The sequence below is a fragment of the Aotus nancymaae genome, unplaced genomic scaffold (assembly GCF_030222135.1).
Source record: "Aotus nancymaae isolate 86718 unplaced genomic scaffold, 86718_ANA_hifiasm-v0.15.2.pri h1tg000041l, whole genome shotgun sequence".
Lineage (NCBI taxonomy): Eukaryota > Metazoa > Chordata > Mammalia > Primates > Aotidae > Aotus > Aotus nancymaae.
This window is the reverse complement of record NW_026988455.1, coordinates 24,443,762-24,470,283: the sequence shown is the minus strand read 5'-3', so window position 1 is coordinate 24,470,283 and position 26,522 is coordinate 24,443,762. Positions and strand designations below refer to the sequence as shown.

The 26,522-nt window shown below is 40.1% G+C and overlaps 1 protein-coding gene across 3 annotated transcripts in view; it reads left to right on the top strand.

Annotated features, from left to right (window-relative positions):
• The window catches only part of SPIN1 (spindlin 1), an 85,450-nt gene that overhangs the window by 37,116 nt on the left and 21,812 nt on the right, over positions 1-26,522 (top strand). For all 3 annotated transcript variants that reach the window (XM_012463436.3, XM_021671895.2, XM_012463432.3), the window contains exon 3: positions 18,000-18,048. In XM_012463436.3, the coding sequence (XP_012318859.1) occupies positions 18,000-18,048 (49 nt within the window). The remainder of the gene's footprint in view (positions 1-17,999; positions 18,049-26,522) is intronic.

The following is a 26,522-nucleotide window of genomic DNA, read 5'->3' as shown; positions in this document are numbered from 1 at the left end:
ATTCTCCATTCGTTGGAAACTTTTAGAATTGTCTTTTTATGTCTTGTGAAACTTTATGATAATGCCCATTAGTGTGTATCTTTTTCATTTATTGTTCTAGGCTTTCAATCCTTAGATTAATCCTTTAGGCCAGGTACAGTGGCTCATAAACTATAATCCCAGGGCTTTGGGAGGCCGAGGTGGGAGGATCATTTGAGGTCAGGAGTGTGAGACTGCCTGGGCGACATGGTGAGACCTCACCTCTACAAAAAATTAGCTGGGTGTTGTGGTTTGAACAAAAAAATAGATTTATTCTGTAGCAATGTGGAGTTTTATGTTACTTCTTTAACTATCGCTTGTTTCCTCCTTTCTATCTGAAATGCATGCTACTTGGATATTCGGCCTCTTAGATTAATCTCCCACTGCCCTCCCCCACCCAGTTACTTGTTTTATTTTCCCATTCTTTTTTGTTTTTTGAGATGGAGTCTTGCTCTATCGCCCAGACTGGAGTGCAGTGGTGCAATCTTGGCTCACTGCAACCTCCACCTCCCAGATTCAAGCAATTCTCCTGCCTCAGCCTCCTGAGTAGCTGGAATTTACAGGCACATACCACCGTGCCTGGCTAATTTTTCTACTTTTTTAGTAGAGATGGGGTTTCACTGTGTTGGCCAGGCTGGTCTTGAACTCCTGACCTTGTGATCCGCCCACCTTAGGCCTCCCAAAGTGCTGGGATTACTGGTGTGAGCCACCGTGCCCGGCCCATTTTCCCATTCTTTGAGGGGAGCTTACTGCCTTTTTATTTACTCACCTTTTCTTTTTCTTTTTTTTTTTTTTTTCATTTCAGTCAGCAACTTAATTTCTAAGTGCCTTCCCTCTTACCCCCTCTTTTTCTTTTACCCACGCTGGTCTCAAAACTCTTGGGCCCAAGACATCCTCCTACCTCAGCCTTTTAAGTAGCTGGGAATACAGGTGCATGTACCGTTGCACCCAGCTTTTTTATTCTCATGCTTATTTCATAGATTCAAGCAGCTTCCATTTCTGGAGATATTAATTACTTTTTTTTTCAAAGTATAAATTTATATTTTGTAGGAAATGTAGGTTTACAAAACAGTCGCTACCCCTAATCCAGTTGATGCACTTTCCCCTGAAGGGGGACGTTTAGATCCTATTCCGCTGGGCAGGGGTAAAGTGATTGATTAGTCGTCCAGGTTAACAGTAAATTCTTCTCCCAAGGCTGGAGCTGTCAAGGCACAGTCTGCATGAGGCTCACCCTGTCTGGCTCTAGGGTGGGGTTGCTTGCTCTGTAGGTAGGAATTGGGGTGGGTGGGGGGTTCAAGGAAGGATCTGGACCCTAAGACTTCTGTTGGCAGGAGGATGCTGGGAAAACTCTGCCTTGGGCTCAGGAGTCCCCCTCTCCCCTCTTTGGGGAACAAGTGGGGAGGGCGTAAGTGGGACCCTGCTGGCTGGAGGGCTCAGGTCTGAGCAGCAGGAAACCCTTAGCATCCACTCCAGCAGACTTATTGGAAATTTACTACCTGAAGACAAAATATAGGTCTAGGGTCTTTTTTGTGATTTTGGGGGAGTCAGGGCTTTGGTGGGAGGAAAGAGGTATGGTCTAAGGTCACAGTCTGAGAGAAGAGTCCTTGGGATCAGAGGTTGAACAGAAGCACTTTCCCCACCTCCTGCACCATGAGATAAGGTTACCAGGATTGCATTATCATTTTGTGTTTCTCTGGACTCATGGGTCAGGGTTCATAGAGCAGCCACCACGATAGAAGTCACAAATGGGATACATGTATGTTAACTGACAGTGCCCTTGCCAGAGGTCAGGGGGCACTAGATCCTTTGCAAGAAAGCTAAGTGATCAACAGGTCAGATGCGAGAAGCCAGGCACATGGCAGCTCACACATACATGGCCTGGGACATGACAAAGCCTTAGCCCTGGTAGGAATCAGAGGGGCTGCTGTAGGACAGGGCATCATAGATGGAGTTGATCTTATCCAGATAGTCTTCCAACTCCTCTCCCTCCTTGTCCTCTAGATCCAGGGAAGCACCTTCCACAGCAGGTGGCCCTGGAGGTACCAGGATGGGGGACCCCAGGCTTGTGGCTCCAGGGTGTAAGAGTCCTGACTGTTCTTCCAAGGTGGGCATCTCATGGTATCAAGGCATTTTCTGCTCAGTGGATGAGATGCCAGCATCAAAGTAGGGAGTCTTGAGTGGGCTGTGCCCCGAGGCCCGCAGAGTGAAGAGCTGGGAGGGCTACAGCGGGAGATAGGCAGGGAGGTCAGGATTGTTTGTTTTGAGATAGGGTCTCGCTGTGTCACCCAGTCTGGAGCACAGTGGCTGATTTTGGCTCACTGCAGCCTCAGCCTCCCAGGCTCAAGAGATCCTCCCACCTCAGCCTCCTGAGTAGCTGGGACTACAGGTGCAAGTACTGCCATGTCCTGCTAATTTTTTATATTTTTGTAGATACGGGGTTTTGCCACCTTGCCCAGGCTGGTCTTGAACATATGAGCTCAAGTCATCAGCTGGCCTTGGTCTTCCTAAGTGCTGGGACTACAGGCGTGCACCACTGCACCTGCCTATAAATTACTTTTTAAAAAACCCTTTCTAATATTAGCCCTACCGCTTATGAGTTTATTTATGTCTCTGCTATTCGTCTGTTTCATTTGGAGGCTTTCCTTGAGTTTCTTGATCCTAGGGTGATCCTCTAGGAAGGCACCAAGACAGTGGGAAGCTGTCTGTAAGGAAATGGTTCTTGTTGCCTGGTAGACTTCTCCTGCCTTACTGGGGAGTTTTTCTGTGAGTGTTTTCTTTGGAGATGGATTGTCATGTGTCCTCCTTAGATAATTATCGCTCATCTCTCAGATTTTCTTATTTCTCTTTCAAGTTTATATTGTCATATTTCTTTACCTGCTGGATCCCCAGAGACGACTGTGGATCATACAAAGCTGAGCTTATAAAATCTGCAGAGCAGCCGGGTGCGGTGGCTCACGCCTATAATCCCAGCACTTTGGAAGGCTGAGGCGGGCAGATCACCAGGTCAAGAGATCAAGAGCATCCTGGCCAACATGGTGAAACCCTGTCTCTACTAAAACTAGAAAAAACTAGCTGGGCATGGTAGTGTGCACCTGTCATTCCAGCTACTCGGGAGGCTGCTGCAGGAGAATCACTTGAACCTGGAAGGTGGGGGTTGCAGTGAGCCGAGATAGCCACTGCACTCCAGCCTGGAGATAGAGCAAGACTCTGTCTCAAAAAATAAATTAATTAATTAAATTTAATTTAATTTAATTAAAAATAAAATCTGCAGAGCAACAGGAGAGTATCATCTTGGTAGAGTCTCAGTGACATTTTCAAACAAAGGTATGGTGAGTACTCACTTAATGCCATCTGTAAGTTCTTGCAAACTGTGACTTCACGGAAAACAAAACCAGTTTTTTTTTCCTCATCAGTGTTAGAAGGAAACAACTTTGAACAGTAAACTGGCAATATTCGAGGACCTACCTTACATTGTTTTGTGTAAAGTCTCAGTTTCTGAGAACCTATTGACAGTTAAGCGAGAACTCAAGGGGAGGAGTGAGTCATAGGGTTGGAAGTCAGTAAGTATGATGTAGATGGGGATTGGTTTAGAATTTCTAATCCAAATGACCTGCTGGATCAGACATTGGTCTTTATCATTGGAGCATTTGAATCTACACAAAGTTTACTTAAAATAGTTGGTCTTACTTTGGAACATGTGTTTGAGTAAGCCTCTGTTAAACAGTTTTGGTTTTATTTTGTTTCTCATGCATATTATGTTTTAGTATAGTTTTAGCTGTTTTAGAGTCATAGAATAGTTTATTTTATAAATTATGGTTCTATTTTCTTCAACAGATAGATATAATAAAGCTATATAGTAAAGGATCTTTTCTCTTTTCCACTGGAAAGTCAGTGATGGGTGATAAAACTCCACTTTTGGTGACAAACTGTTATCATTATCCAGTTAATATGTACCCACTTGACTTACTCTTTACTTGCTTTTTCTGCTTAACAATGTGTGTTGGTGACCACTTAGCAGTATGTAGAGCTCTTGTTTTTTACAGATGAATAGTACTCCATTGTGTGGCTGTACTGTATTAGTTCATTTGGTAATCCATTATTACTGGACATGTGAGTTGTTTCTAGTCTTCTGTTGTTACAGATAATAGCTACAATGGGCTGGGCAGGGTACTCAACACCTGTAATCCCAACACATTGGGAGACCGAGGCAGGTGGATCACTTGAGGTCAGGGGTTTCCAACATGGTGAAACCCGACCTCTACTGAAAATGCAAAAATTAGCTGGGCGTGGTGGTGGGCGCCTGTAATCCCAGGTACTTAGGAGGCTGAAGCAGGAGAATCACCTGAACCCGGGAGGCAGATGTTGCAGTGAGCCAAGATCGCATCACTGTACTCCAGCCTAGGTGAAAGCATGAGACTCTGGCTCAAAAAAAAAAAAAAAAAATGCTACAATGACTACCTTTGTCAATAGGTCTTGCTGTTGTGTCACTGGATAAATCTCTGGAAATAGAATTGAGTCAAATCTTCAGTTCATGTATAATTTTGTGAGATCTCAGCAGATTCCCCTCCATCGACTCTGTATTATTTTGCATTCTTTTTTCTTTTTTGGAGATGGAATCTCACTTTGTTGCCCAGGCTGGAGAGCAGTGGCGTGATCATGGTTCACTGCAGCCTTGACCTCCTGGACTCAAGTGATTCTTCCACCTCAGCCTCCAAGTAGCTGGGACTACAGGCATGTGCCACCATGCCCAGCTTATTTTTGTATTTTTTGTAGAGACGGTGTTTCACTGTGTTGACCAGGCTGTTCTCAAACTCCTGAGCTTTGTGAGCCATGGTGCCCAGCCCATTTTGCATTCTTACCAGCATTAAGATATGTAAAATGTTTCTTTCTCCTCACAGTTTTGCCAGTGACATATGTTGTCAAATATGTGGTTTTGTCCGTTTTATGGGTGAGAAATGGTGTCTTTCTTCAGTTTTATTTGTGATCTTAGCTTGTAAGGGTCTACTTAGCCTTTCTTTTTCTGTTATTACATCTATTTTTTCCTCATTACTTGCATAAGCTTTTTTTACATCAGATTTATTAACCTTTAATCTGTGATGGGGTCATTTACCTTCTTACACTTCTGTTTTGTGGAGTCAGTTTCTTGGAAACAGCCTTTCTTGAGTCCCTGGTCTCTCACTTCTACCTGTATGGGTTTGTCAGCCTATGTTACTGTTAGATATAGTGAACTCCAAGTTTCTCTTCAAATAATTGGTATGTTCAGCCCTCTTATTATCTAATTCTCCATTTTAAAGTTTAACTTCTTAGTTTTTTGCACCCCCTTGCCTCTAGTTTCCATAAACAGCTTTCTCATCAGTTCTAATTAGTAGTTCACATCTGTACCCCTGATCACCTGGTCTGACCTGTTCCGTTACCATCCTTCCTGCCACACTACTCACCCCACCACTCTGGCTCACACCGCTGCTCTCTTTAAAAATAGCCAATTGGAATTAGTTTAGACTGTGCGGTCTAACCCTGGCCAGTAGGGGAACAACACAGCAGTAGGGGCTACCTGTGTCAGGAATAAGAACCCCTTCCCCTCCCTTGACCAGGTGTGTGCTCTCCATTGCTCCATCTGTGAGATGCACCCTTCTATAGAAGTGAATTGCCTTGCTGAGAAAATTAATATTTGAGTGCTGCTACTTTTGCAGCACCGAAAATTCGCGTGTAACATTACCTAAGTCATACTGGAACCTTCTGCTCTTCTAGGTTATATCTATGGTTTCTCAGATCTATATGTTTATGTTGCTTTTCTTATTTCTTGAGGGGTATCCTTCAATAACTTCAGAGAAGATGTGTATGAAATATAAATTTTAGCTCATATATGTATGGAAATGTATATAATGTCAGTTAATAATCTAGCCAGGTATGAAGTTCAGGGTTCAAAATCATTTTGCTTCAATATTGAAGATATTACTCTCTTGTCTTCTTGTTTTCTAGCCCAGTTTTGTTGGTTTATTTTAAAGAAATGGGGTCTAACTATGTTGCCCAGGCTGGACTTGAGGTCCTGGGTTCAAGTGATCCTCCTGCCTCAGCCACCTGAATAGCTGGGACTACAGGTGTGTGCCATAGCACCTGGCTTTATAGCTCAGTGTTGATGACAGAAGAGTAAGTGTAGACTAAAAGTTTTTAAACTTATAATCTTGATTCAGTTTTAAAGTTGCAAAGAGATAATGGGTTTTATTCTTTTAGAGCAGTTTTAGGTACTCAGGAAAATGGAGTGGAAAATAACAGTTCCCATATATTCCTTTCCTTCTCATATTTGCAGCGCACCCTCCCACATCCCCGCCCCACATCTCACAGAGTAGTACATTTGTTAAAGTTGATGAACCTACATTGGCAAGTCATTATCACCCGAAGTCCATTAAGGTTCATTCTTGGGGTTTCACTGCCCTGAAAATCCCTTGTTTTCCCATTATTTTTCTCTCTCACCTCGAACCCCTGGCAAGTGCTGGTTTTTTGTTGTCTCCCTAGTTTTGTCTTTTCCAGAATTACATAAGATACAGTTGGAGTCATACAGCATGGAGTCTTTTCAGATTGGATTTATTCACTTAGTAATTAATGTGCACATAAATTTCCTCTGTGTCTTTTTATGGCTTGAGAACTCATTTCTTTTTAGCACCAAAGAATATTCTGTTGTTTGGATATACCAGTTTATTTATCCATTCACCTACTGAAGAAACATCTTGGTTGCTTCCAAATTTTGGCAGTTTTGAATAAAGCTGCTATAGACCGGGAGTGGCGGCTCATACCTGTAATCCCAGCACTTTGGGAGGTTGAGGCAGGCTGATCTCTTTAGCCTGGGAATTTCAGATCAACTTGGGCAACATGTCAAAACCCCTTCTCTATGAAAAATACAAAAAGTAGAGGGGTATGGTGGCTCACACCTGTGGTCCCAGCTACTTGGGAGGCTGAGGCAGGAGGATGGCTTGAGCCAAGCAGGGAGAAGCTGCAGTGAGCACTGATCATGGAACAGAGTGTGAGACCCTGTCTCAATTAAAAAAGAAAAAGAAAAGCAACACAACAAAATGAATAAAACTGCTATATATATCTGTGTGCAGATTTTGTGTAAGAATATTTTCAACTCTTGGGTAAATATCAAGGAGCACAACTCCTGGTTTATGGTTAAACGTGTGTTTACTTTGCAAGAAATTGCCAAACTGTCTTCCAAAGCGGCTGTACCATTTTGCATTTCCACAAGCAACTACTTTTTGATTTCATTGATCTTTCTCTATTGATTTTGATTTTCAGTTGTAGTGATTTCTACTGTAATTTTTATAATTTTATTTTTCTCTCTTTACCTTGGATTTAATATTCTCTTCTTTTTCTAGTTTCCTAAGACAGAAGCTTAGATGATTGACTTTTGATCTTTCTTTGACTGGGCGTGGTGGTTCAGGCCTGTAATCCCAGCACTTTGAGAGGCCGAGGTTGGTGGATCACTTGAGGTCAGGAGTTTGAGACCAGCCTGGCCAACGTGGTGAAACCTTGTCTCTACTAAAAATAGAAAAATTAGCTGGGCGTGGTGGCACACCCCTGTAATCCTAGCTACCTGGGAGGCTAAGGAAGGAGAATTGCATAAGCCCTGGGAGGCGGAAGTTGCAGTGCATTGAGATCATGCCACTGCACTCCAGCCTGGGTGACAGAGAGAGACCCTGTCTCAAAAAAAAAAAAAAAAAAAAAAAAAATTTTTTTTTTCTCCTAATACATGCATTAATTGCTATAAATTTCTCTGTACTCACTGCTTTTGCTGCATCCTACAAATGTTGGTAAGTTATGTTTTCATTTTCGTTCAAAATATATTTAAATTTCTCTTGCAATTTCTTCTTTGACCCATGTGCTTAGCAATATGTTGTTTAATCTCCATTTTTGAGATTTTGAGATGTTCCAGCCATCTTTCTGTTGCTGATTTCTAGTTTAATGCTGTCATTGTATGATAGCATACTATACTGATTTCTTTTAAATTTGTGAAGCTGTGTTTTATAGTTCATAGTGTGGTCTGTGTTGGTACATTTTCCATGTGAACTTGAGAAGAGTTTGTATTCTGCTGTTGGGCGAAGTAGCCTATAGATCTGACCATAGATCAAATTCATAGTCAAATGAATTTGATGGTGCAGTTGAGTTCATCTATATCCTTACTGATTTTATGCCTTCTGGATCTGGCCCTTACTGATAGAAGGATGTTGAAATCCATAACTGTAATATAGGTTGAGCATCCCTAATCCAAAAACCTAAAATCTGAAATATTTTAAATCTGAAACTTTCTGAGTAACTTACATGATGCCACAATTGGGTGATAAAGATGACATTAATACTAAAGAAAAAGTGCCTGTTAACCACATGGGGAAAATGTGTAATGGGCTTACTGAAGGACTAGAGCAGGGTGCATTTGTAACAGAACAAGGAATCATGTCAGTTTATACAAATAGAGACTTTAAAGACAAAAGACTTGTTTATGAGGCAGCTGACTGGAGGAAAAACTTCAAAAAACCATCCAGTAGAATGCTTGCTCATTCCTAAGGACCCACTTCCTGGTCCCTCAACTGCTTCTGAATTTTTTCTCACCTAAAAAAAAATCAAACTCAAAAAACACAGCATTGTAGATAGAGAGCAAAGGCAAGCTGTTGTTTGTTGTTGCTGTTAACAGTTGATACAGATATTCTGGTGCTGCTACCGTGTGGCTTAATATCCTGAACACATTATTTTTTCACTGTATTAATGGCATGCCGTATTTTTTTACAGTTAAGAACTTGTGTGTGAATTAGTGTAAGAGAATGGTTGCTGTTGGTAGCACATATATTCAATGTTAGGAATGATGACGATAACAAACACAGATATCCACATGGGTTGAGCTGGTGACACCTTTGCTTTCTGATACTTCAATGAATATAAACTTTGTTTCATGCACAAAATTATTTAAAATATTACATAAAATTACTTTCAGGGAGTATGGAAGGTTTATATGAAACATAACTTAATTTTGTGTTTAAACTTGGGTCCCATTCCCAGGATACTTCATTTTGTATATGTAGATATTCTGAAATGTGAAGCACTTTTGGTCCCAAGCATTTTGAATAAGGGATACTCAACCTATAATGGAGTTACATATCTCTTCCTATAATTCTATCAGTTTTTTCCTCACATATTTTCATGCTCCGTTTTTAGGCACATACACGTTAAGGATTGTTGTGTTTTCTTGGAGAATTGACACCTTTGTTTTATGTAATGCCCCTCTTTGTCTTTGCTAACTTTTCTTCCTCCAAACTCTGCTTTCTCTAAAATTAGTATAGGTTCCGCTTTCCTTTGATTATTGGTAGCAAGCTATATCTTTTCTTCATCCGTTTACTTTAAATCTGTGTATCTTTATAGTTAAAGTGGATTTCTTGTATATAGCATAAAGTTGCATCTTGTTTTTGATCCACTCTGAGTCTGTCTTTTAATTAGTATATTTAGATCTGTAATATTGAAAATGGTTATTTATGTAGGTGGAGTAATACTGTATCATATTTATGTTACTGTTGTCTATTCTTTGCTCTTGTTCCTTTTTCCTATTTTTGCCTTCCTCTCTTTTCTGCCTTCTGCGGTTTTAACAGCATTTTATATGATGCCACCTTTTTCCTTTTTTAGCATATCAAGGATATTTTTTGTTTTTAATTTTTAATAATTTTTTTTAATGTTTAAAAATAGAGACAGAGCCAGCCTGGCCAACATGGCGAAACCCCGTCTCTACTGAAAATACAAAAAAATTAGCTGGGTGGGGTGCAGGCACCTGTAGTCCCAGCTACTTGGGAGGCTGAGGCAGAAGAATCACTTGAACCCTGGAGGAGGAGGTTGCAGTGAACCAAGATCGTGCCACTGCACTCCAGCCTGAGCAACAGAGCGAGACTTTGTCTCAAAAAAAAAAAAAGAGGGTTTCACCATGTTACAAAGTCTGGTCTTGGACTCCTGAGCTCAAGTGGTTCGTCCACTTTGGTCTCCCTAAGGGCTGGGATTACAGGTGTGAGCCACTGTCCCCAGCCAGTTTAAGTTTTTAAACTTTTTTAGTGATTGCCCTGTAGTTTGCAATATAGATTTACAAGTAATTCAAGTCTACTTTATTTCTTTGTCCTTCTCTTTTTCTCTCTCTTCCTTTCTCCTTTTTTTTTTTGGCGGGGCAGGGGGCGGAAAGATGGAGCCTTGCTGTATCACCCAGGCTGGCGTGCGGTGGCATGGTATCGGCTCACTGCAACCTCTGCCACCCAGGTTCAAGCTATTCTCCCACCTCAGTCTCCCTGGTAGCTGGGACTACAGGCACCTGCCACCACGCCTGGCTAATTTTTTTTTTTTTTTTTTTTAAAGCGGGGTTTGACCGTGTTGACCAGGCTGATCTTGAACTCCTGACCTCAGGTGATCTGCCCACCTCAGCCTCCCAAAGTGCTGGTATTACAGGTGTGAGCCACCGCGCCCAGCCAAGTTTTATGTTTTTGTAAAGACGGGTTTTCACCATGTTGGCCAGGCTGGTCTTGAACTCCTGTGCTCAAGTGATTCATCTGCCTCAGCCTCTCAAAATGCTGGGATTATAGGTGTGAGCTACCACATCTGGCCTCTTTCTTTCTCCCTCCCTTTCTTTCTCTTTTTCTCCCCTTTTCCCTCCTCTGCCCTCCTCCCCCTGCTTTTTTCTTAAAAAAAAAAAAAAAAAAAAAAAACTTCCCCTTTCCAAGCCTACTTTGAAATAACATTACATTGCTTCAAGGGTAGTGCCACCTACCTTATAATGATAAAATACAGTTGGCCCTCTGTATCCATGGGTTTTGTGTCTGTGGATTCAACCAAACACAAACTGAAAATATCCAGAAAAACACCATTGTGCCTGTACTAAACATGTACATTATTGTCTTTTTTTTTCTAAATGATACATTATAACACCGATTTACATAGGTTTTGTATTTGGTATTGTTAATAATCTAGAGACAATTTAAAGTATATGGGGGGGGTGTGCCTAGATTAGTTGCAAATACTACACCATTTTATATAAGAGACTTGAGCATCCATGGAGTTTGGTGTTGAAGGGGGTCCTGGGACCAGTCCTTCACAGATACGGAAGGATGGCTGTATTCCCAATTCCTCTCTCAAGGCTGGTTGTATCATTGCCGCCATTCATTTCGTGTGTGTGTGTGTGTGTGTGTGTGTGTGTGTGTGTATTGTTGCTCAGTTAAGACAAGAAAAATAGGCCAGGCCAGGATGCTGTGGCTCATGCCTGTAATCCCAGCATTTTGGAAGGCCTAGGTGGGAGGATCACTTGAGCCCAGGAGTTCGAGACCACCCTGGGCAATGTAATGAGACTCCATCTCTACAAAAAATGAAAAAAATTGGCTGGCATGATGTTGCATTCCTGTAGTCCCCGCTACTTGGGAGGTTAAGGTGGGAGGATCACTTGAGTTTTGGGAGGTTGAGGTTGCAGTGATCCATAATGTTACCACTGCTCCAGCCTGGGCGAAAGAGTGAGACCCTGTCTCAAAAATAAACGAATAAATAAAAGTGTTTATGTTATTTTTATTTATTTATTCTTTAATATTCTTCCTTTATATAGATCTGAGCTTCTGACCTATGTTTTCCTTTTTTTTTTTTTTTTTTTTTTTTTTGAGATGGAGTCTTGCTCTGTTGCCCATCTGTGCAGTGGTGTGATCTTGGCTCACTGCAACCCCTGCCTCCTGGGTTCAAGCACTTCTCTTGGCTCAACCTCCCGAGTAGCTAGGATTACAAGTGCCTACCACCAAGCCTGGCTATATTTTCCATCTTTCTAAAGATCTCCTTTTTAACATTCCTTACAAGGCAGGTCTGCAGGGGACAAATTTTATCCCTTTTTGTTTGCCCGGGAAAATCTTTTATTTCTCCTTCCCTTTGAGGTATAATTCTGTAGGATAGTAGTTTTTTTCGTCTCAACACTTTAGATAATTTCCTCTGCTATCTTCTTACTTTGCATGGTTTCTGAGGAGAAATTTTCTTTCAGGATGCCTTTCTTTTCCCTTTCCCTTTCCCTTTTTCCCTTTCCCTCTTTCCAACAGAATCTTGCTCTGTCACCCAGGCTGGAGTGCAGTGGCCTGATTTCATTCACTGCAACCTCCACCTCCTGGGTTCAAGCAATTCTTCTGCTTCAGCCTCTGGAGCAGTTGGGATTACAGGCATATGTCACCATGCCCAGCTAATTTTTGTATTTTAGTAGAGATGGAGTTTCACCTTGTTGGCCAGGCTGGTCTCAAACTCCTGACCTCAAGTGATCCGCCCACCTCGACCTCCCAAAGTGTTGGGATTGCAGGCATGAGCCACCACGCCTGGCCAAGATTTCTTTTCTTTACCTTTGATTTTCTACAGTTTGAATATTTGATATTCCTAGGTGTAGTTTTTTTCAGGCATTTATTTGGCTTAGTGTCCTCTGAGCTTCCTGGATTTGTGGTTTGGTGTCTGTGATTAATTTCTGGGAAATTCTCAGTGTTTGCTTCACATTGCGTCTGCACCTTTCTTTCTCTTCCTACTTGAAATTCCGTAATGTGTAAGTTACGCCTTTTGTACTTGTCTCATAGTTCTTAATATTCTGGGGTGTTTCTCTCTGCTTTTCAGTTTTGGAAGTTTCTATTAAGATGTTCTCCAGCTCAGAGGTATTTTGCTTAGTCTTGTCCAGTCTGTGAAAGGCATTCTTCATTTCTGTTAAAGTGTTTATCCATAGTATTTTTTGATTCTTAGAAGTTCCATCTCTGTATATATTGTCCATCTATTCTTTCATGTTAACATTATTTTTTAGAGACTTTAGCATATTAATCATAGTTCATTTAAATTCCTGGTTTGGTAATTCCAGCCTCCTGCCTATTTGAGTCTGGTTCTGATGCTTGTTTTGTCTCTTAGAATTGCTTTTTGCATTTTAATAAGCCTGTGATTTCTTGTTGAAAGGCACACGTGATGTCTGGGTAAGAGGAGCTGTGGTAGTAAGTCTTTGGTAAGGTGGTGGTACGGTATACTGGGGAGGGGAAGCAGTCTGTAGTCCTATGATTACGTGCCAGTCTTTTCTTGAGCTTGTACCCCTCAGTTGTGACCTTCGCTTGTGCTTCTCAGTCTCCCTACCCCTGCCCCTTGTGGGACAGGATGGCTTGACCAGCTTCTCTAGCTTGTAGAGGAAAATTTAAGGAAAGTGTGGGGGTCCTTGTAAGAGAGCCCCCAACCCCTGGAGTTTTTGTCAGACCTGTTCATGCTGACCCTCCAGCAGTGTCAGTTGCAGTTTAGGTTTTCTTACCATGGCCCTGGTTCCTGTGGAGGTTTCGGATCTAATCAGTTGTGATTCTCTACCTCTGCCTGTCTCTCCAGTGTTGGGGGCAGTTGTTTGTCTGGTGACCTCAATTCTCTGATCAGTCTAAGAAGTTGTTGATTTTTTAGTTTGTTTAGCTTTTTGTTAGGACAAATTGGTTAACTTCCAAGCTTTTTACGTGCCAGGTTATCTTTATTCATTTTTTTTAATTTTCAGGAGCTCCTTTCCCTTTTCATAGCCTCTTGTTCCCATTCTGTTATTATAATATCTCCAGTTTCCTTGAAGATGCCAGTTTATAATCATTTTAGTTCTCAGATCATTTCAGGGAAAGTGGTGCTGCTTGCTTTCATTTTGCTCAGACTGTGGCTGTTGATTATCCATTCCTGTTTAAGATTAAAGGATTCTTTGATTATGAATAGCTTACCTTTTCTAGACTGATAAATAGCAAGTTCCATTTCTTCTAAATGGGAGGGTTGACTCTGTGGGGACGTAGGGCAGTGTTTAGCATTTGAGGCACCCTTTCCTAGAACCCAGCACTCAGTACATCCAGTGTGGGGTTGTGTGTGTGTTGAGGAGTGGAAAAGGGTTCGTGACACCTGGTGCAATTCCAGTAGATCTTGAAAGAGTTTTTACTTTACTTCTTTTTTACCATTTCTTACCGCCTTCATCCTTGTCTACTCTTAAGTCCAGACATGCTCCAGGGATGCATCAGGTAGACTTGCTCCTGCTTCTAGTCTGTGTCTTGTCTTCACTATTTGGGGCCATCACATACTTTATTCTTCACCCATTAGCCATTGTCGAGCTTCTGTCCACATCGCAGTGCATGTGAACGTGCTGGGTCAAGAGGGCTGAGCGGTTCTTGGCAGTCAGGCCCATCTCCCTGTTTTTGTCTCCAAGGCAGAACAATAAGCTTTTGTTTGATTTCAGATTGCCTTAAATGTATTGAGACTTGTATTATTATTACTTTATTGTTTTGAGGTGGAGTCTCACTCTGGGCTGGAGTGCGACTGCAAGATTGCAGCGGCGCGATCTTGGCTCACTGCAACCTCCGGCTCTCGGGTTCAGGTGATTCTCCTACCTTAGCTGGAATTATAGGCGGCTACCATCATGCCTGGCTTTTTTATTTTTGTCCTGTATTTTTGGTAGAGATGAGGTTTCACCATGTTGGCCAGGCTGGTCTCAAACTCCTGATCTCAAGTGATCCACTCGCCTCAGCCTCCCAAAGTGCTGGGATTACAGGTGTGAGCCACCATGCCCGGCCTGAGACCTGTATGACTCAGAAATATGATGTATCTGAGTGAATGTTTCCATGTGAACTCGGGAAACTGTATTTTGGCATTAATAGTTTAGTATTCTTTAAATGTCAACTAAGGTTGGGTGTTCAGGTTGTTCAGGTCTTCTGTTTTCCTTTTGATTCTGTTTTTTAAATTTTTCTACTTTTTTATTGCCATATTCATGACGTATCTTTCTGATTTTCCTATGCACTTGTTACATCAACTATGAGAGAAGAGAGTTGTATAATTAAGTATAATTACGGATATGTCTTTGTCTTTAATTCTGTCAGTTTTTGCTTCATGTATTTCCATTCTCTGTAATTGAGTTCATATGGATTTAAGATTATTACAGCTTTTAATTAATTCACTCTTTCATTCTTTTAGCATTTTGAATTGTTCTTTTGATTTGTGGTAATATTGTTTGTCTTGAAGCTAATCTGTCTGATAATAGTCTTAATTGGGACAGTTAGACTATTTCTTTTTAGTTTAATTATCAGATGTGTTGCAGGTGGAAGGTATTTTTTGCTGGATGGTTTAAGTTCATAGGTAAGTTGCTTTGCCTTTTTTTTTTTTTTGAGATGGGGTTTTGCTCTTGTTGCTCAAGCTGGAGTGCAACAGTGCGATTTTGGGTCACTGCAGCCTCTGCCTCCCAGATTCAAGCAGTTCTGGTTCTCCTGCCTTAGCCTCTTGAGAAACTGGGATTACAGGTGCGCACCACCACACCTTGCTAATTTTTTGTTATTTTAGTAGAAACAGGGTTTTACCATGTTAGCCAGGCTGGTCATAAACTCCTGACCTCAGGTGATCTGCCCACCTCAGCCTTCCGAAGTGCTGGGATTATAGGCGTGAACCACTGCGCCCAGCCCAGTTTGCTTTTATTTTTATTTTAAAATTTTTTTGGAGACGGAGTCTCACTCTGTAGCCTAGGCTGGAGTGCAGTGGCGCGATCTTGGCTCACTGCAACCTCCACCTCCTGGGTCCTGGTTCAAGCAATTTTCCTGCCTCAGCTTCCTGAGTAGCTGGGATTACAGGCATGCTCCACCATGCCCAGCTAATTTTTGTTTTTAGTAGAGCTGGGGTTTCACCATGTTGGCCAGAATAGTCTCGATCTCCTGACCTCATGATCTGCCTGCCTCTGCCTCCCAAAGTGCTGGGATTACAGGTGTGAGCCACTGCGCCTGGCCTTATTATTATTATTTTTTTTAGCACCTTAAAGATTTATTCCACTGTCTTCAGGCTTATATGGTTTCTGACATCAATTTTGGAGCCAGTTTTATTATTTTTTTTTCCAATTTTTAATGTATCTTCTTTAGCTATTTAAAAAAATTTATTTGAATCAATAGTTTTTAGAAATTTGATGAAGAAGTCCCTTGGTGTGGTTTTCTTTGTTTTTGGTCTTTGGCTTTGTTGAGCTTATTAGCTCTGTTGTTATATGCTTTTTATCACATCTAGACAACTTTCTGTCATTATATTTTCCCCTCACTTCTCTCTCTACTCTTTGCCTTTGATTCCACTTTCCTGTGTGTTAGGCTAGTTGATACTGTTGTAAAGATTACCGAGGTTATGTTCATTGTTTTATTCCAGATTTTTCTTTCTGTGCTATTTTGGGTAGTTTGTATTGCTGTGTGACAAAGTCACTGATCTTTTTATCTCACATTGAGTGAATTTTTAATTTCAGATCATGTATTTTTCACTAATTTATTTGTTTCCTTTGTATTTTCTATTTATATGTTTTTGTATTTTCCTTTAAATTTTTGATCATATGTATTGATGTTCTCTTAATGTCCTTGCGTGCTAAATACTTTATTTCAATCATAGCCTACTTGATTATGGGGTTACAATCTGCTACCTTTTTCATGTCTAATAATTTTTGTTGGTGTTGAACGTTTGAAATCTCATGTTGTTGAGTGTTGGGACTTTGTTGTTGCCCTTTTACAGAGTGTTGGAGTCTATTTTGGCAAGCAGGTGCTGAGCTTTTGTTCTAGGCTTCCTCACATTTCCATGTTAGGGCCATCTTTTGCCATCTTTATTGATTTCCCCAAGTGTTAAGAAGTGGCGATGGGATCTGAACAACTATACCCCTTTGTGACTTCTCAGAATTATGTGCAGATCTTTGTGTAGTCAAAGACTTAAGACATCCTCCCCCAAATGCAGACTTTTCGAGTTTTCCTTCTGAGTCGATCCCTTCTTGCCCATACGCAGTTCCACAAATTCCAGACAACCCACTGACTTACGACATGGTAAAAAGATGGTGTTCTTGGTTCCCTCTTCATGTACCATTGCCCAAAAGTTGCTTCCAGGAATGAGTTCCGGTCCTGTGCACAGTTCCTGTGTTTTCTGCTCCCACGTCCCACGCACTTGTGCTGCCTATCGCCCAGCATCTAAAACCAGGTGTTTCATATATTTCATCCTGTTTTTCAGTTGTTTATAACAAACAGTTCTGTACCATTTAGGACTTTATGGCTAGGATTGTCACTTAGTCTTGTTTTGGTCTTTTTAAATTTTATTTTATTTTTTGAGACAGTGTCTTACTCTGTTGCCCAGGCTGGAGTGCAGTGGTGCAATGTTGGCTCACTGCAACCTCTGCCTTCTGGGTTCAAGTGATCCTCCCACCTTAGCCTCCCAAGTAGCTGAGATTACAGGCATACTCCACCATGCCTGGCTGATTTTTGTATTTTTAGGAGAGACAGGGTTTCACCATCTTGGCCAGGCTGATATCAAACTCCTGACCTCAAGTGATCCACCATACTTGGCCTCCTTTCAAGGTGTTTGGATTATGGGCGTGACCCACTGTGCCCAGTTAGGTTTTTTGTTTGTTTGCTTCTGTTTTTTGAGACAAAGTCTTTCTCTGTCACCCAGGCTGGACTGCAGTGGCACAAACACAGCTCACAGCAGCCTAAACCTCCTGGGCTCAAGCGCTCCTCCCACCTCAGCCTCCTGAGTGGCTGGGACCACAGGCACACACCACTACACCTGGTTCATTATTTTTTTGTAGTGACAAGGTCTTGCTGTGTTACCCAGGCTGGTCTCAAACTCCTGGCTTCAACCAGTCTTCCTGCCTTGGCCTCCCAGAGTGCTGGGATTACAGGCATGAACTTCAACTCCAGGCTTAGTTTTTCTTGTAGCTCTTGTCCATACAGTTCTGGTTTTGTGCTTTCATGGCTAATCTAAGTGGGTAGAACACTGTTGCCTCTATTACTGTCTTTGAAGAATCTCTTCTGTGTATCTCCTTTTTAAAAGTTCAGTAAACAAATAGCTTTCTTACATGTTTGCTGGTAATGGTGTATTTTCTTTCCCTGTTCTGTATAGCAGTTTTGCAGAAGTTAAGATTTTCCTGAGTTATGAGGTATTTTTATATCTGGTTTTCATTGACTGTATACTCATCTCTCTTACAGGCCATGCTGGAGTATCTGCCAACATGATGAAGAAGAGGACGTCCCACAAGTAAGCAGTTCTGAAACCTGATTCTAGATAGTGTTTTGTGACCTTTTGTACACAGCATATAAGATCACCTAGGTAAGGCCCCCTCCTGTGATTTAGGGCCTCCTAGCTCACAGGAGATGTAGTGTGTGATGAGGAATAGTATCTAGTCATCTTCTCTGTCCCTTCCCTTTTTCTTGGTCTGGCTGAAGTGTGCCAGGTCTACCTGTAACCATTAAAAGCCTTTGGGATGTGATTTTTCTCCAGTTGAATGGGAACTAGGCCAATGGAAGGAAAACCATTCTGGCACGTGTGGCAGGTGCGTGGTGAACCTCTCCCGCTTCTCTCCTTGGAATGACTGTGTGGGCCTGGTGTGCAGGCTTCCTCTCCTGGTCTTGGTCCACTGTTTGACAAGGAGCTCCTTTTGGGCAGAGACTGTGTTTTATGCTGGAAAGGCCTGCCTAGGATGCTGTCACACACTTACTGCTTTATAGCATTTTTAAATGAAGGAAAAGCTTATGAATTTAAGGAAAGCATATCCATGTTAAAAGACAATGCAATAAATAACCATGTATTTAAACTGACAAGTGTGCTCTCAATCCTAAATTCTGTAGATTCCAGCTTACAGAATCCACTTTTTTCCCTAAAATTTTTTTTGTTTGTGACATAGTTACATCCAAAAAAGAAAATTAAGATTCTATTAATATCTTCAGTTATAATATCCACTTTTACTTTATTATATACAATAGATTTTACAACTACCCTCTGCTGATAACTTTGCCACTGCAAACTGGAAATGTCACTTGAACAATCTGTTCTGATTGTAAGACTCTTCTTAATCATAGATTATTAAATAAGGAGAAGACACTCCTTGACCCTAGCACCATGTGAGGCACTCTTTAAAACATTTTTCCCCAAAATATTTATATTGAAAGTGTATGGTCCTTAGCCACCACACTGTAATAGCTGAAGCAGATGAGAGGCCGCTTGGCTGTCATGGAAGGGCTGATGAATAGGCATGTCAGTAATTGTTAGTGATTGGACCAAACAAAAATCTCCAAAATGTGTATGTGATACATAATGTAAATATTTGTAATATTTAGCTTAAGAAACTGCCTGTAAAGTAAAAATGTGAAAGAAAGCTACATATGTTCTTGTTTCTCTGAGGTTTAATAGTTTCTCAAATTTTATCCATGTGCTCATCACTTTCATGGTTTTGCCATATCCAGTGATATGTTTCCGTTCATTATCATGTCATTACCATAAATGGTAAGCCATGTCTTACTACAAATAGAACATAACAATAAAAACAAATATAAGCTGTAAATATTAGGTAATGATGAAAAACTTAAATACAGTGGGGACAAAGGCAAGTTAAACCTTAACTTTGCAAGACCAGAACAGTTCATTCAAAACAGATTTTGCAAATTAAGTTAAAGGCTTTTAGAATGTTAATATGCGTCCTAATTATTTTTCCATGTTTTCTAATCATCTGTGATTAAAAGTTCATTTACTTTGGATTTCAGATATTAATGGGGCTTTTGGATTATTAATTGGGTTTTGTGCAAGAAGATTCCGTGTGCCTCATCCTAATAAGTAATACTATTCATTAATTCATAGGTTTGATTCCCTAAAGCATAAGAAACAAGCACCTACCTAAAGTTTATATGTATAGTAACTGAAAGAATCTCTCAACCTCTATGTTCCACATTTGGGGACCTTGATTTAGTGCCTTCACAGGCATACATACTTGTCTTGAAGACTGGAAGCCTTGAGCACATTACTGTCTAGCAAAAGGGACAAATTGAAAGGAAAAGTTGTCAGTCCCATTTTCCTGTTCTCAATGCAAATCTGAAGATGGATAGAAGGAAAGGCTGAAACACAAGTTTCCACATTCATGAACAGTGATTATTAATGTCTTTCACATGGAGTGAGCAGGGATGGCTTTATGGAGCTTTGAAGAGGCTCTCCCAGTTGCTGGTCTTAGAGTTAGGAAGCCTGATGGAATTCGACTGTTAGGCCTGTGGAAGTTCCTTAATGTCTCTGAGGTTCGCTTACTCCTTTCTAAAATCAAGGTATTGGACTAGAACAATGAGGTTTGAAGCTTTTTAGCATAGATTCCTTTCTAAAATTCAAATTTTTATGGAAACCAAATATAAAAAAACAGAACTATAGTATCCTTCTCCCCTTCACTTTCTCCACTTCTGACTCACAGAAGTTGTAAGGAGTAAGGGCCATCTGGCTTGACACTGGGGCTCTGTGATGATGGCCACCCCTTCTGTCTCTTCCCAAGTCAGTACAGGGGGTGCTGAGAAAGAACCTCTGGTTGCTTGAGGGAAAAGTCACAGAACTGCACTGAGTGAGCAATAGCGCCTGTCCCTGATGGTGTTGGGAAGAAGGTTCAAGGAGTCTGGTGTGAAGTACTGAGACCACACAGGAAACATTCTATAGTTTTTGTTTTGTAAGAAAATAGAAGGAAGCTTGTTTTTTTCCTATAGACTGAGCACCTCGAAGTGTTTGGGTCAGACTGGTGGATATGCCTTTCTGGGCTGGCCATGATTTGGGACAAACGTTTGCATTAAACGCCCCCCCCCTTTTTTTTTTTTTTGAGACGGAGTCTTGCTCTGTTGCTCAGGCTGGAGTGCAGTGGTGCAATCTCAGTTCACTGCAGTCTCCACCTCCTGGGTTCAGCTGATTCTCCTGCCTCAGCTTCCCAAGTAGCTGAGACTGCAGGCGTGTCCCAGCACACCCAGCTAATTTTTGTATTTTTAGTATAGACAGGGTTTCACCGTGTTGGCCAGGCTGATCTCTAACTCCTGACCTCAAGTGATCCACCTGCCTAGGCCTCCCAAAGTGCTGGGGTTATAGGCGTGAGCCACCATGCCCGGCCTAAAAGTACATCTTGGAGGGAGAATATAGTTGGAGGGATGTCTAAGACAAATTTCTTCTTAGTGGTTCTTTGTTTCAGTTTTAAAATGTAAATTCCCTTCTCTGCTTCTGCAATTTGAATAGGGAATAGATTTCCATTCCATGCTATTGTTGAAACAGGTGATTGGGCTTTGGTATATTTTTCACTAACTTAGATTTAGAAAGTGGACTAGAATCTACTAAACAGTAAATAGAGGGATTTCCAGGGATTTTTTTTTTTCCTTCCATTTTATAAGACAGAAATACTAGTCACTGACAAAGAATGTCTTTGTACTCCTCGTCCCTGGGGTGTTCTTAGGCAGTTTTCATGATAGCCCTGTCACATAGGAACTCTGAACCTTTATTACAGGTGGGGAAACTGATGCATGGAGGGATCAAGTAACTTGTCCAAGGTCATGTAGCTAGTAGTAGGTGATTGAGCTAGGACTCAAATAGGATGGTCTGATTCTAGAGCCCATGTTATTAACTACCACGCCATAGTTATTGAACTGCATGTTTTGTTTTCTCGTCTCAGAAATTGGTTATTTCAGTTGTCAACATGAAGACTGGATAATTCTTGGTGTACCATGGTGTTGACAATCATAAGTTGGTCAGAACATTGAATGCTTTTTAATCATCTTGCAGTAAGTCATTCATGCCAGTCATGAGAGTAGCACTTGGAGGCCCTGAAGCTGTTTGAATGTTTGCCGTGGATATCTCTGGTATTCCCAGAGTGTACAGTGTGTAGACAGAGTAATGAAAGGAACCATACTAATGTAGATGGAGAACTGACTTTTTTGGGGTCTATCTTGTTTTTATTGTTGACAGTTTAATCTGATAAATGACAGTACTTGGTATAGAACTTTTATTGACTTAATAGTTACCAGCAAAGCAGGTTTTTTCCCTCTCTGATTTGTGTCTTGCAAAAAGACAATTATTTTGATTTAACCAGTCTTTTCTTCTAAAATCTGTAGCCCAGAGTAAGAGAATTGCTTTTTAACAATACCAAATAGACCAAGAGTATCAGTAATTAGTCCTTACAACCTAGCATACAGCATATGACAGACATTTACAGGTATGAGGTAGAATTGTGATTGTTGAAAATTTAACATATATTATGTCTGTAAATATTGACTACCAAGATTAGATATTTAAATACTGATTAGGAATAGGAGTTAATTCAAGTTGTTAAGGGAGTCTAAGTCTAGGTAAAAAGATGAAAAGTCTTTCTTTTTTCTTTCCTTTCCTTTTCATTTAATTTCTTTTTTTCCTCCCCCCCCACCCCCCGCCCCAAGTAAGTCTTTTGCATTCCTAAAAAGGTTTTTCAACACAAGATATCAGCACAGAGTAATAGTACTTTCAGAACTTCTTTGAAGTGTTGAGCAGAGTACATAATGTTTCCTACAATCTCGGTTTTCTTTTTTGGGAACATGAAGACATAGTGTTCATTCTAAATCAGTGCTACCCAAGGTGTGGTTCATGGATTAGATGCAGCATCAATTCAGCAGTTGGGAACTTCCAGAAATTCTTTGGTTCCTCTCTTCAGGCTGCTGAATCCAAGAGGCTTTGGGGGCTGGTCTGGGGAATCTCATTAGAGGCTCTCCAGGTGATTCAGATGCATGCTGAAGTTTGAGAAGCACTGGCCTAAATCATTGGTGGAATGATATCGTAAGCACATTGGAGAACTAAGTTAAATTGTGGTTTGGAAATTAGCACACAAAACTATAGCAATGAAAGGTGGTTGCAGTGCTGTGTAATTGTTTACCATTTACTCAAATTCAAACCACAAGAAAAGTTCTTTTTAGCCATTACACAGATATCAGTTTTATCTCTAATGATGCTAAATACCTTTCTATCACTTTATTTTGTTCTTGAATTATTTGTTTCAAGAAATAGCTTCTGGAGTTATGAAACAAGAAAAGAGGTTATAGATGTTTAATTCTGGCTGCATTTCAATATGTCCTAGGTTGAATGAAGTATCTTGGTATTTGCTTTACAGCATTGCTCTGTGAGGGGATGTTACTAACTGGTAAATGAGAGCTAAGAATATTTTAGATTCTTTCCCGAGAAAATATAAGAGATTGAAGGGCTTTTAGAAATACATATATTCAGAGAGTTTTTAAATCAAAATCACAGTATTAAAAAAAAAAACCTTTATTTTAAATCACTAATCACTCTTCTCTATTGGGGATATTCTGAATGATCCAGATATAACCAAAGGGTGTTTGTTTTCATTTTATTCCCTTTCCAGTAATTCCTAATAGTTTGCTTTTATATACGCTATTTCAACTCATGCAAATAAGCTTTAACTTTTATTATTAATAGTTTTTCCTGATTTTTTTTTTTTTAGAACTCCTAGTAGGTGATTAGAAATTAAAATTTCTTGGAACTTGTTCAATATAAAAATAACCTTTTACTTTGGGAAATTTTAAATATACACAAAAATATAGAGTAGTATATCATAAGTCTTGGCATTCCTCACCTAGCTTCAGTAATCTACATTTTGCCAAATATCAGATATTCTTAGTGTATCAGGTTTAAACCTGTCTTGAAGTAGGTACTAGTTGGAAGAACTGAAATGAATTTATTAACAGCTTCCATATTTCAGTACTCTTAGTAGTGAACACAGTCTAGGTTTGTTTAAACACTCATACTTGTGAACTTTGGCTGCTGAGCAGCTTGTGCATTCACGGCCCAGTAATTTTAACAAGTAGTATATTATTCTAATTACTCAGTTTTTTGTTTTCAGGGGAAAATTACCTGTTTCCTTTGCCTTTTCAGTCAAATTTAGTTATTAAGTAAATTGGACAGGAATAGTATCTGTAACAGATATTCTTTAATTCTTCTTTTGGAAATAGTAAAATTACATTCTGAAAGAAGAATTGCTCTTGAACCACAAAAAGGCAATAGAAATTAATGTAGGAATTGCTATCCTTAAAGTATGTAAATCTGTTTTTATATATAATTTCTTGGTGAATTAGTATACACATTGCATTAATATAGCAAGAATTTAAAATTGTGTTTTATGTGGCTGCAAAACTGAAATACTTAAGTTGTAGAAAATTTTGAAAACAGGTAAACACAGAGGAAGAAAACTTATTTATAATGCCGTCACCCAGAGATTCTCTGTTAATAATTTAATGTATATTGTCAAAAACTTTTTCCTACATACCTATAAGGATTGCGTATAAAAATTTTTCATGTGGTCATATTTTATACACTTGTGGGTTTTTAAAATTTTTCTGAGACTGGGTGCAGTGGTTCACACCTGTAACCCCAGCAGTTTGGGGGGCCAAAGTGGGAGGACTGCTTGAGCCCAGGAGTTTGAGACCAGCTTGGACAACACAGTGAGACCCTGTCTCTACAAAAAATAAAACATTAGCTGGGCATGGTGGCAGGCATCCGTACATAGTTCCAGCTACTTGGAAGGCTGAAGCAAGAGGATTCTTTGAGCTGAGGAGTTTGAGGACAATTTGGACAACATAGCAAGACCCCATTTCTTTAAAATTAAATTCTTTTTCATGATTTTAATGTGTATATAGTTATTTTATCATGGAGATATATACTCTGAACTTTTTAATTATTGGGGCCTGTTGTTAAACATTTTATGTTTAGTTTCCCCTATTAGCAGTATCTTTGTGCACATCCATTATTATTTTCTTCTGATAAATTTGTAGATATGGACTCACTGGAACAATGGAAACTCCAAATGGTAAGGCTTTCAACAGATACTGCCAAACTAATCACTAGAAAGGTTTTATTAATTTTATACAGAGGTAGAAAATAGTACTTCATCACAATTTACATTAAAATCATCAAAATTCTAAGTTTTTGTTATTGTTAATACAAAAAGATCATCCTGCTGGCAGACCAGAATACTAAGAAATTTCTAGATCTCAAGCAGATAGGAACAAATTTATATCAAGATTCCACTGAGGAACTCTAGTGCCAAAAAGTAAATAATCAAACTAGATCTCGAATGCTGCCAGGATCAGAGATAGTAAGGGCTGGACAATAGAATGGCTTGGGTACAGTCACCAAAATAATTAAAAGGGTAAGAAAATTAATTGTACAGAATTGTCACTGGAACAGAAGATGCTCAGCTTACCTCTTCTTGCCTTAAAGATAACCTGTCACTTCTTAGCCTCTGTGCAGCTACCAGGGTCATGACTTCTGTCATCAAAACCTGCATTTACTACTCAGAGGCCAGAGAGTCTGACTTGAGCTGAAGACATACATTGTATCCGCAGATGTCACTTCATCTTAACTTACATCTACAAATACACCAAGAATCATGAGGCATCTTAGAGCACTAAACACATAAAAGACAGTCACTAGTCAAAACAGAAGAGCAAGTCAACAATCACTATGTATGTGTAGGAAACAGAGGAGACCTGATCGTAATGAGTTCCTGGAAGAATCAGGAAAAAAATGAAACATCTTCAGATATCAGAAAGCATGTTCATTAAAAAGAAAAACCATTGAAGATATGATGACAATGAAACAACCAGTTTTTAGACATTAAAAATATTATGCAAGTTATTTAATAGGCTGAAAGTAGAGTTTACTTAATTCACTAACAATTGAACTGAAGATTTCTTCCAAGATGAAAAGTATGAGAGGGCAGTTGAATCATGGAGGTTTGATCTAGAAGTGCTAGCATTTGTCTAATGAGATTCCAAAAGGGAGTAAAGGAGAAGAATAATCCAGACTACATATGGGTGATAATTTTCCTTTGCTCTCTTCAGATTGACCAAGTTCTTGTGAGGGATAATTAAAGACACATGTCACAGGTCTTCCTGACATTTTAGACTCTAGGAACAAAGAAAATTCTAAAACACCTTTAAGACCCAGCACTTTGGGAGACTGAGCTGGGGCAGATCACTTGAGGACAGGAGTTTGAGCCAGCCTGACCAACATGGCAAAACCCTGTCTCTACTAAAAATGCAAAAATCAGCTAGGTATGGTGGTGCACACCTGTAATCCCAGCTGCTTGGGAAGCTGAGGCACGAGAATCACGTCAACTGGGAGGTGGACGTAGCAGTGAGCTGAGATCGCACCACTACACTCCAGCCTGGGTAACTAAGTGAGACTCTCTCTCTCAAAAAAATAAAATAAAATAAAACACCTTGAAGAGAGAATTGCCCCTCAAAAGAACAAGAATCAGATTGGCTTCTATCGTCTGTAATTCTAGATGATAAAAGAAAAAATTTTTTTTCTCTCAAAGTACTGAAGGGAAAAAGATTTTGAAACTGATTCGTATACATAGGCAATTCAGGGATGAGGGCAAAATAATATTTTGAGGCTTACAAGAATCTAGCAAGTTCATATTTCTGAACTTTATCTCAAAGAATTACCAGAGGATGTATCTAGGAGGACAGAATATATGTGAGAAGAAAATGTGAAAATATTGAGCAAAAAGCCTTTCTTGTTTCTAAATAATGCAGCATTTTGAAAAGTTACTATTAAGATAGTAGCAAAATGGGCCAGGCGCGGTGGCTCATGCCTATAATCCTAGCTCTTTGGGAAGCCGAGGCGGGAGAATCACGAGGTCAAGAGATTGAGACCATCCTGGCCAACATGGTGAAACC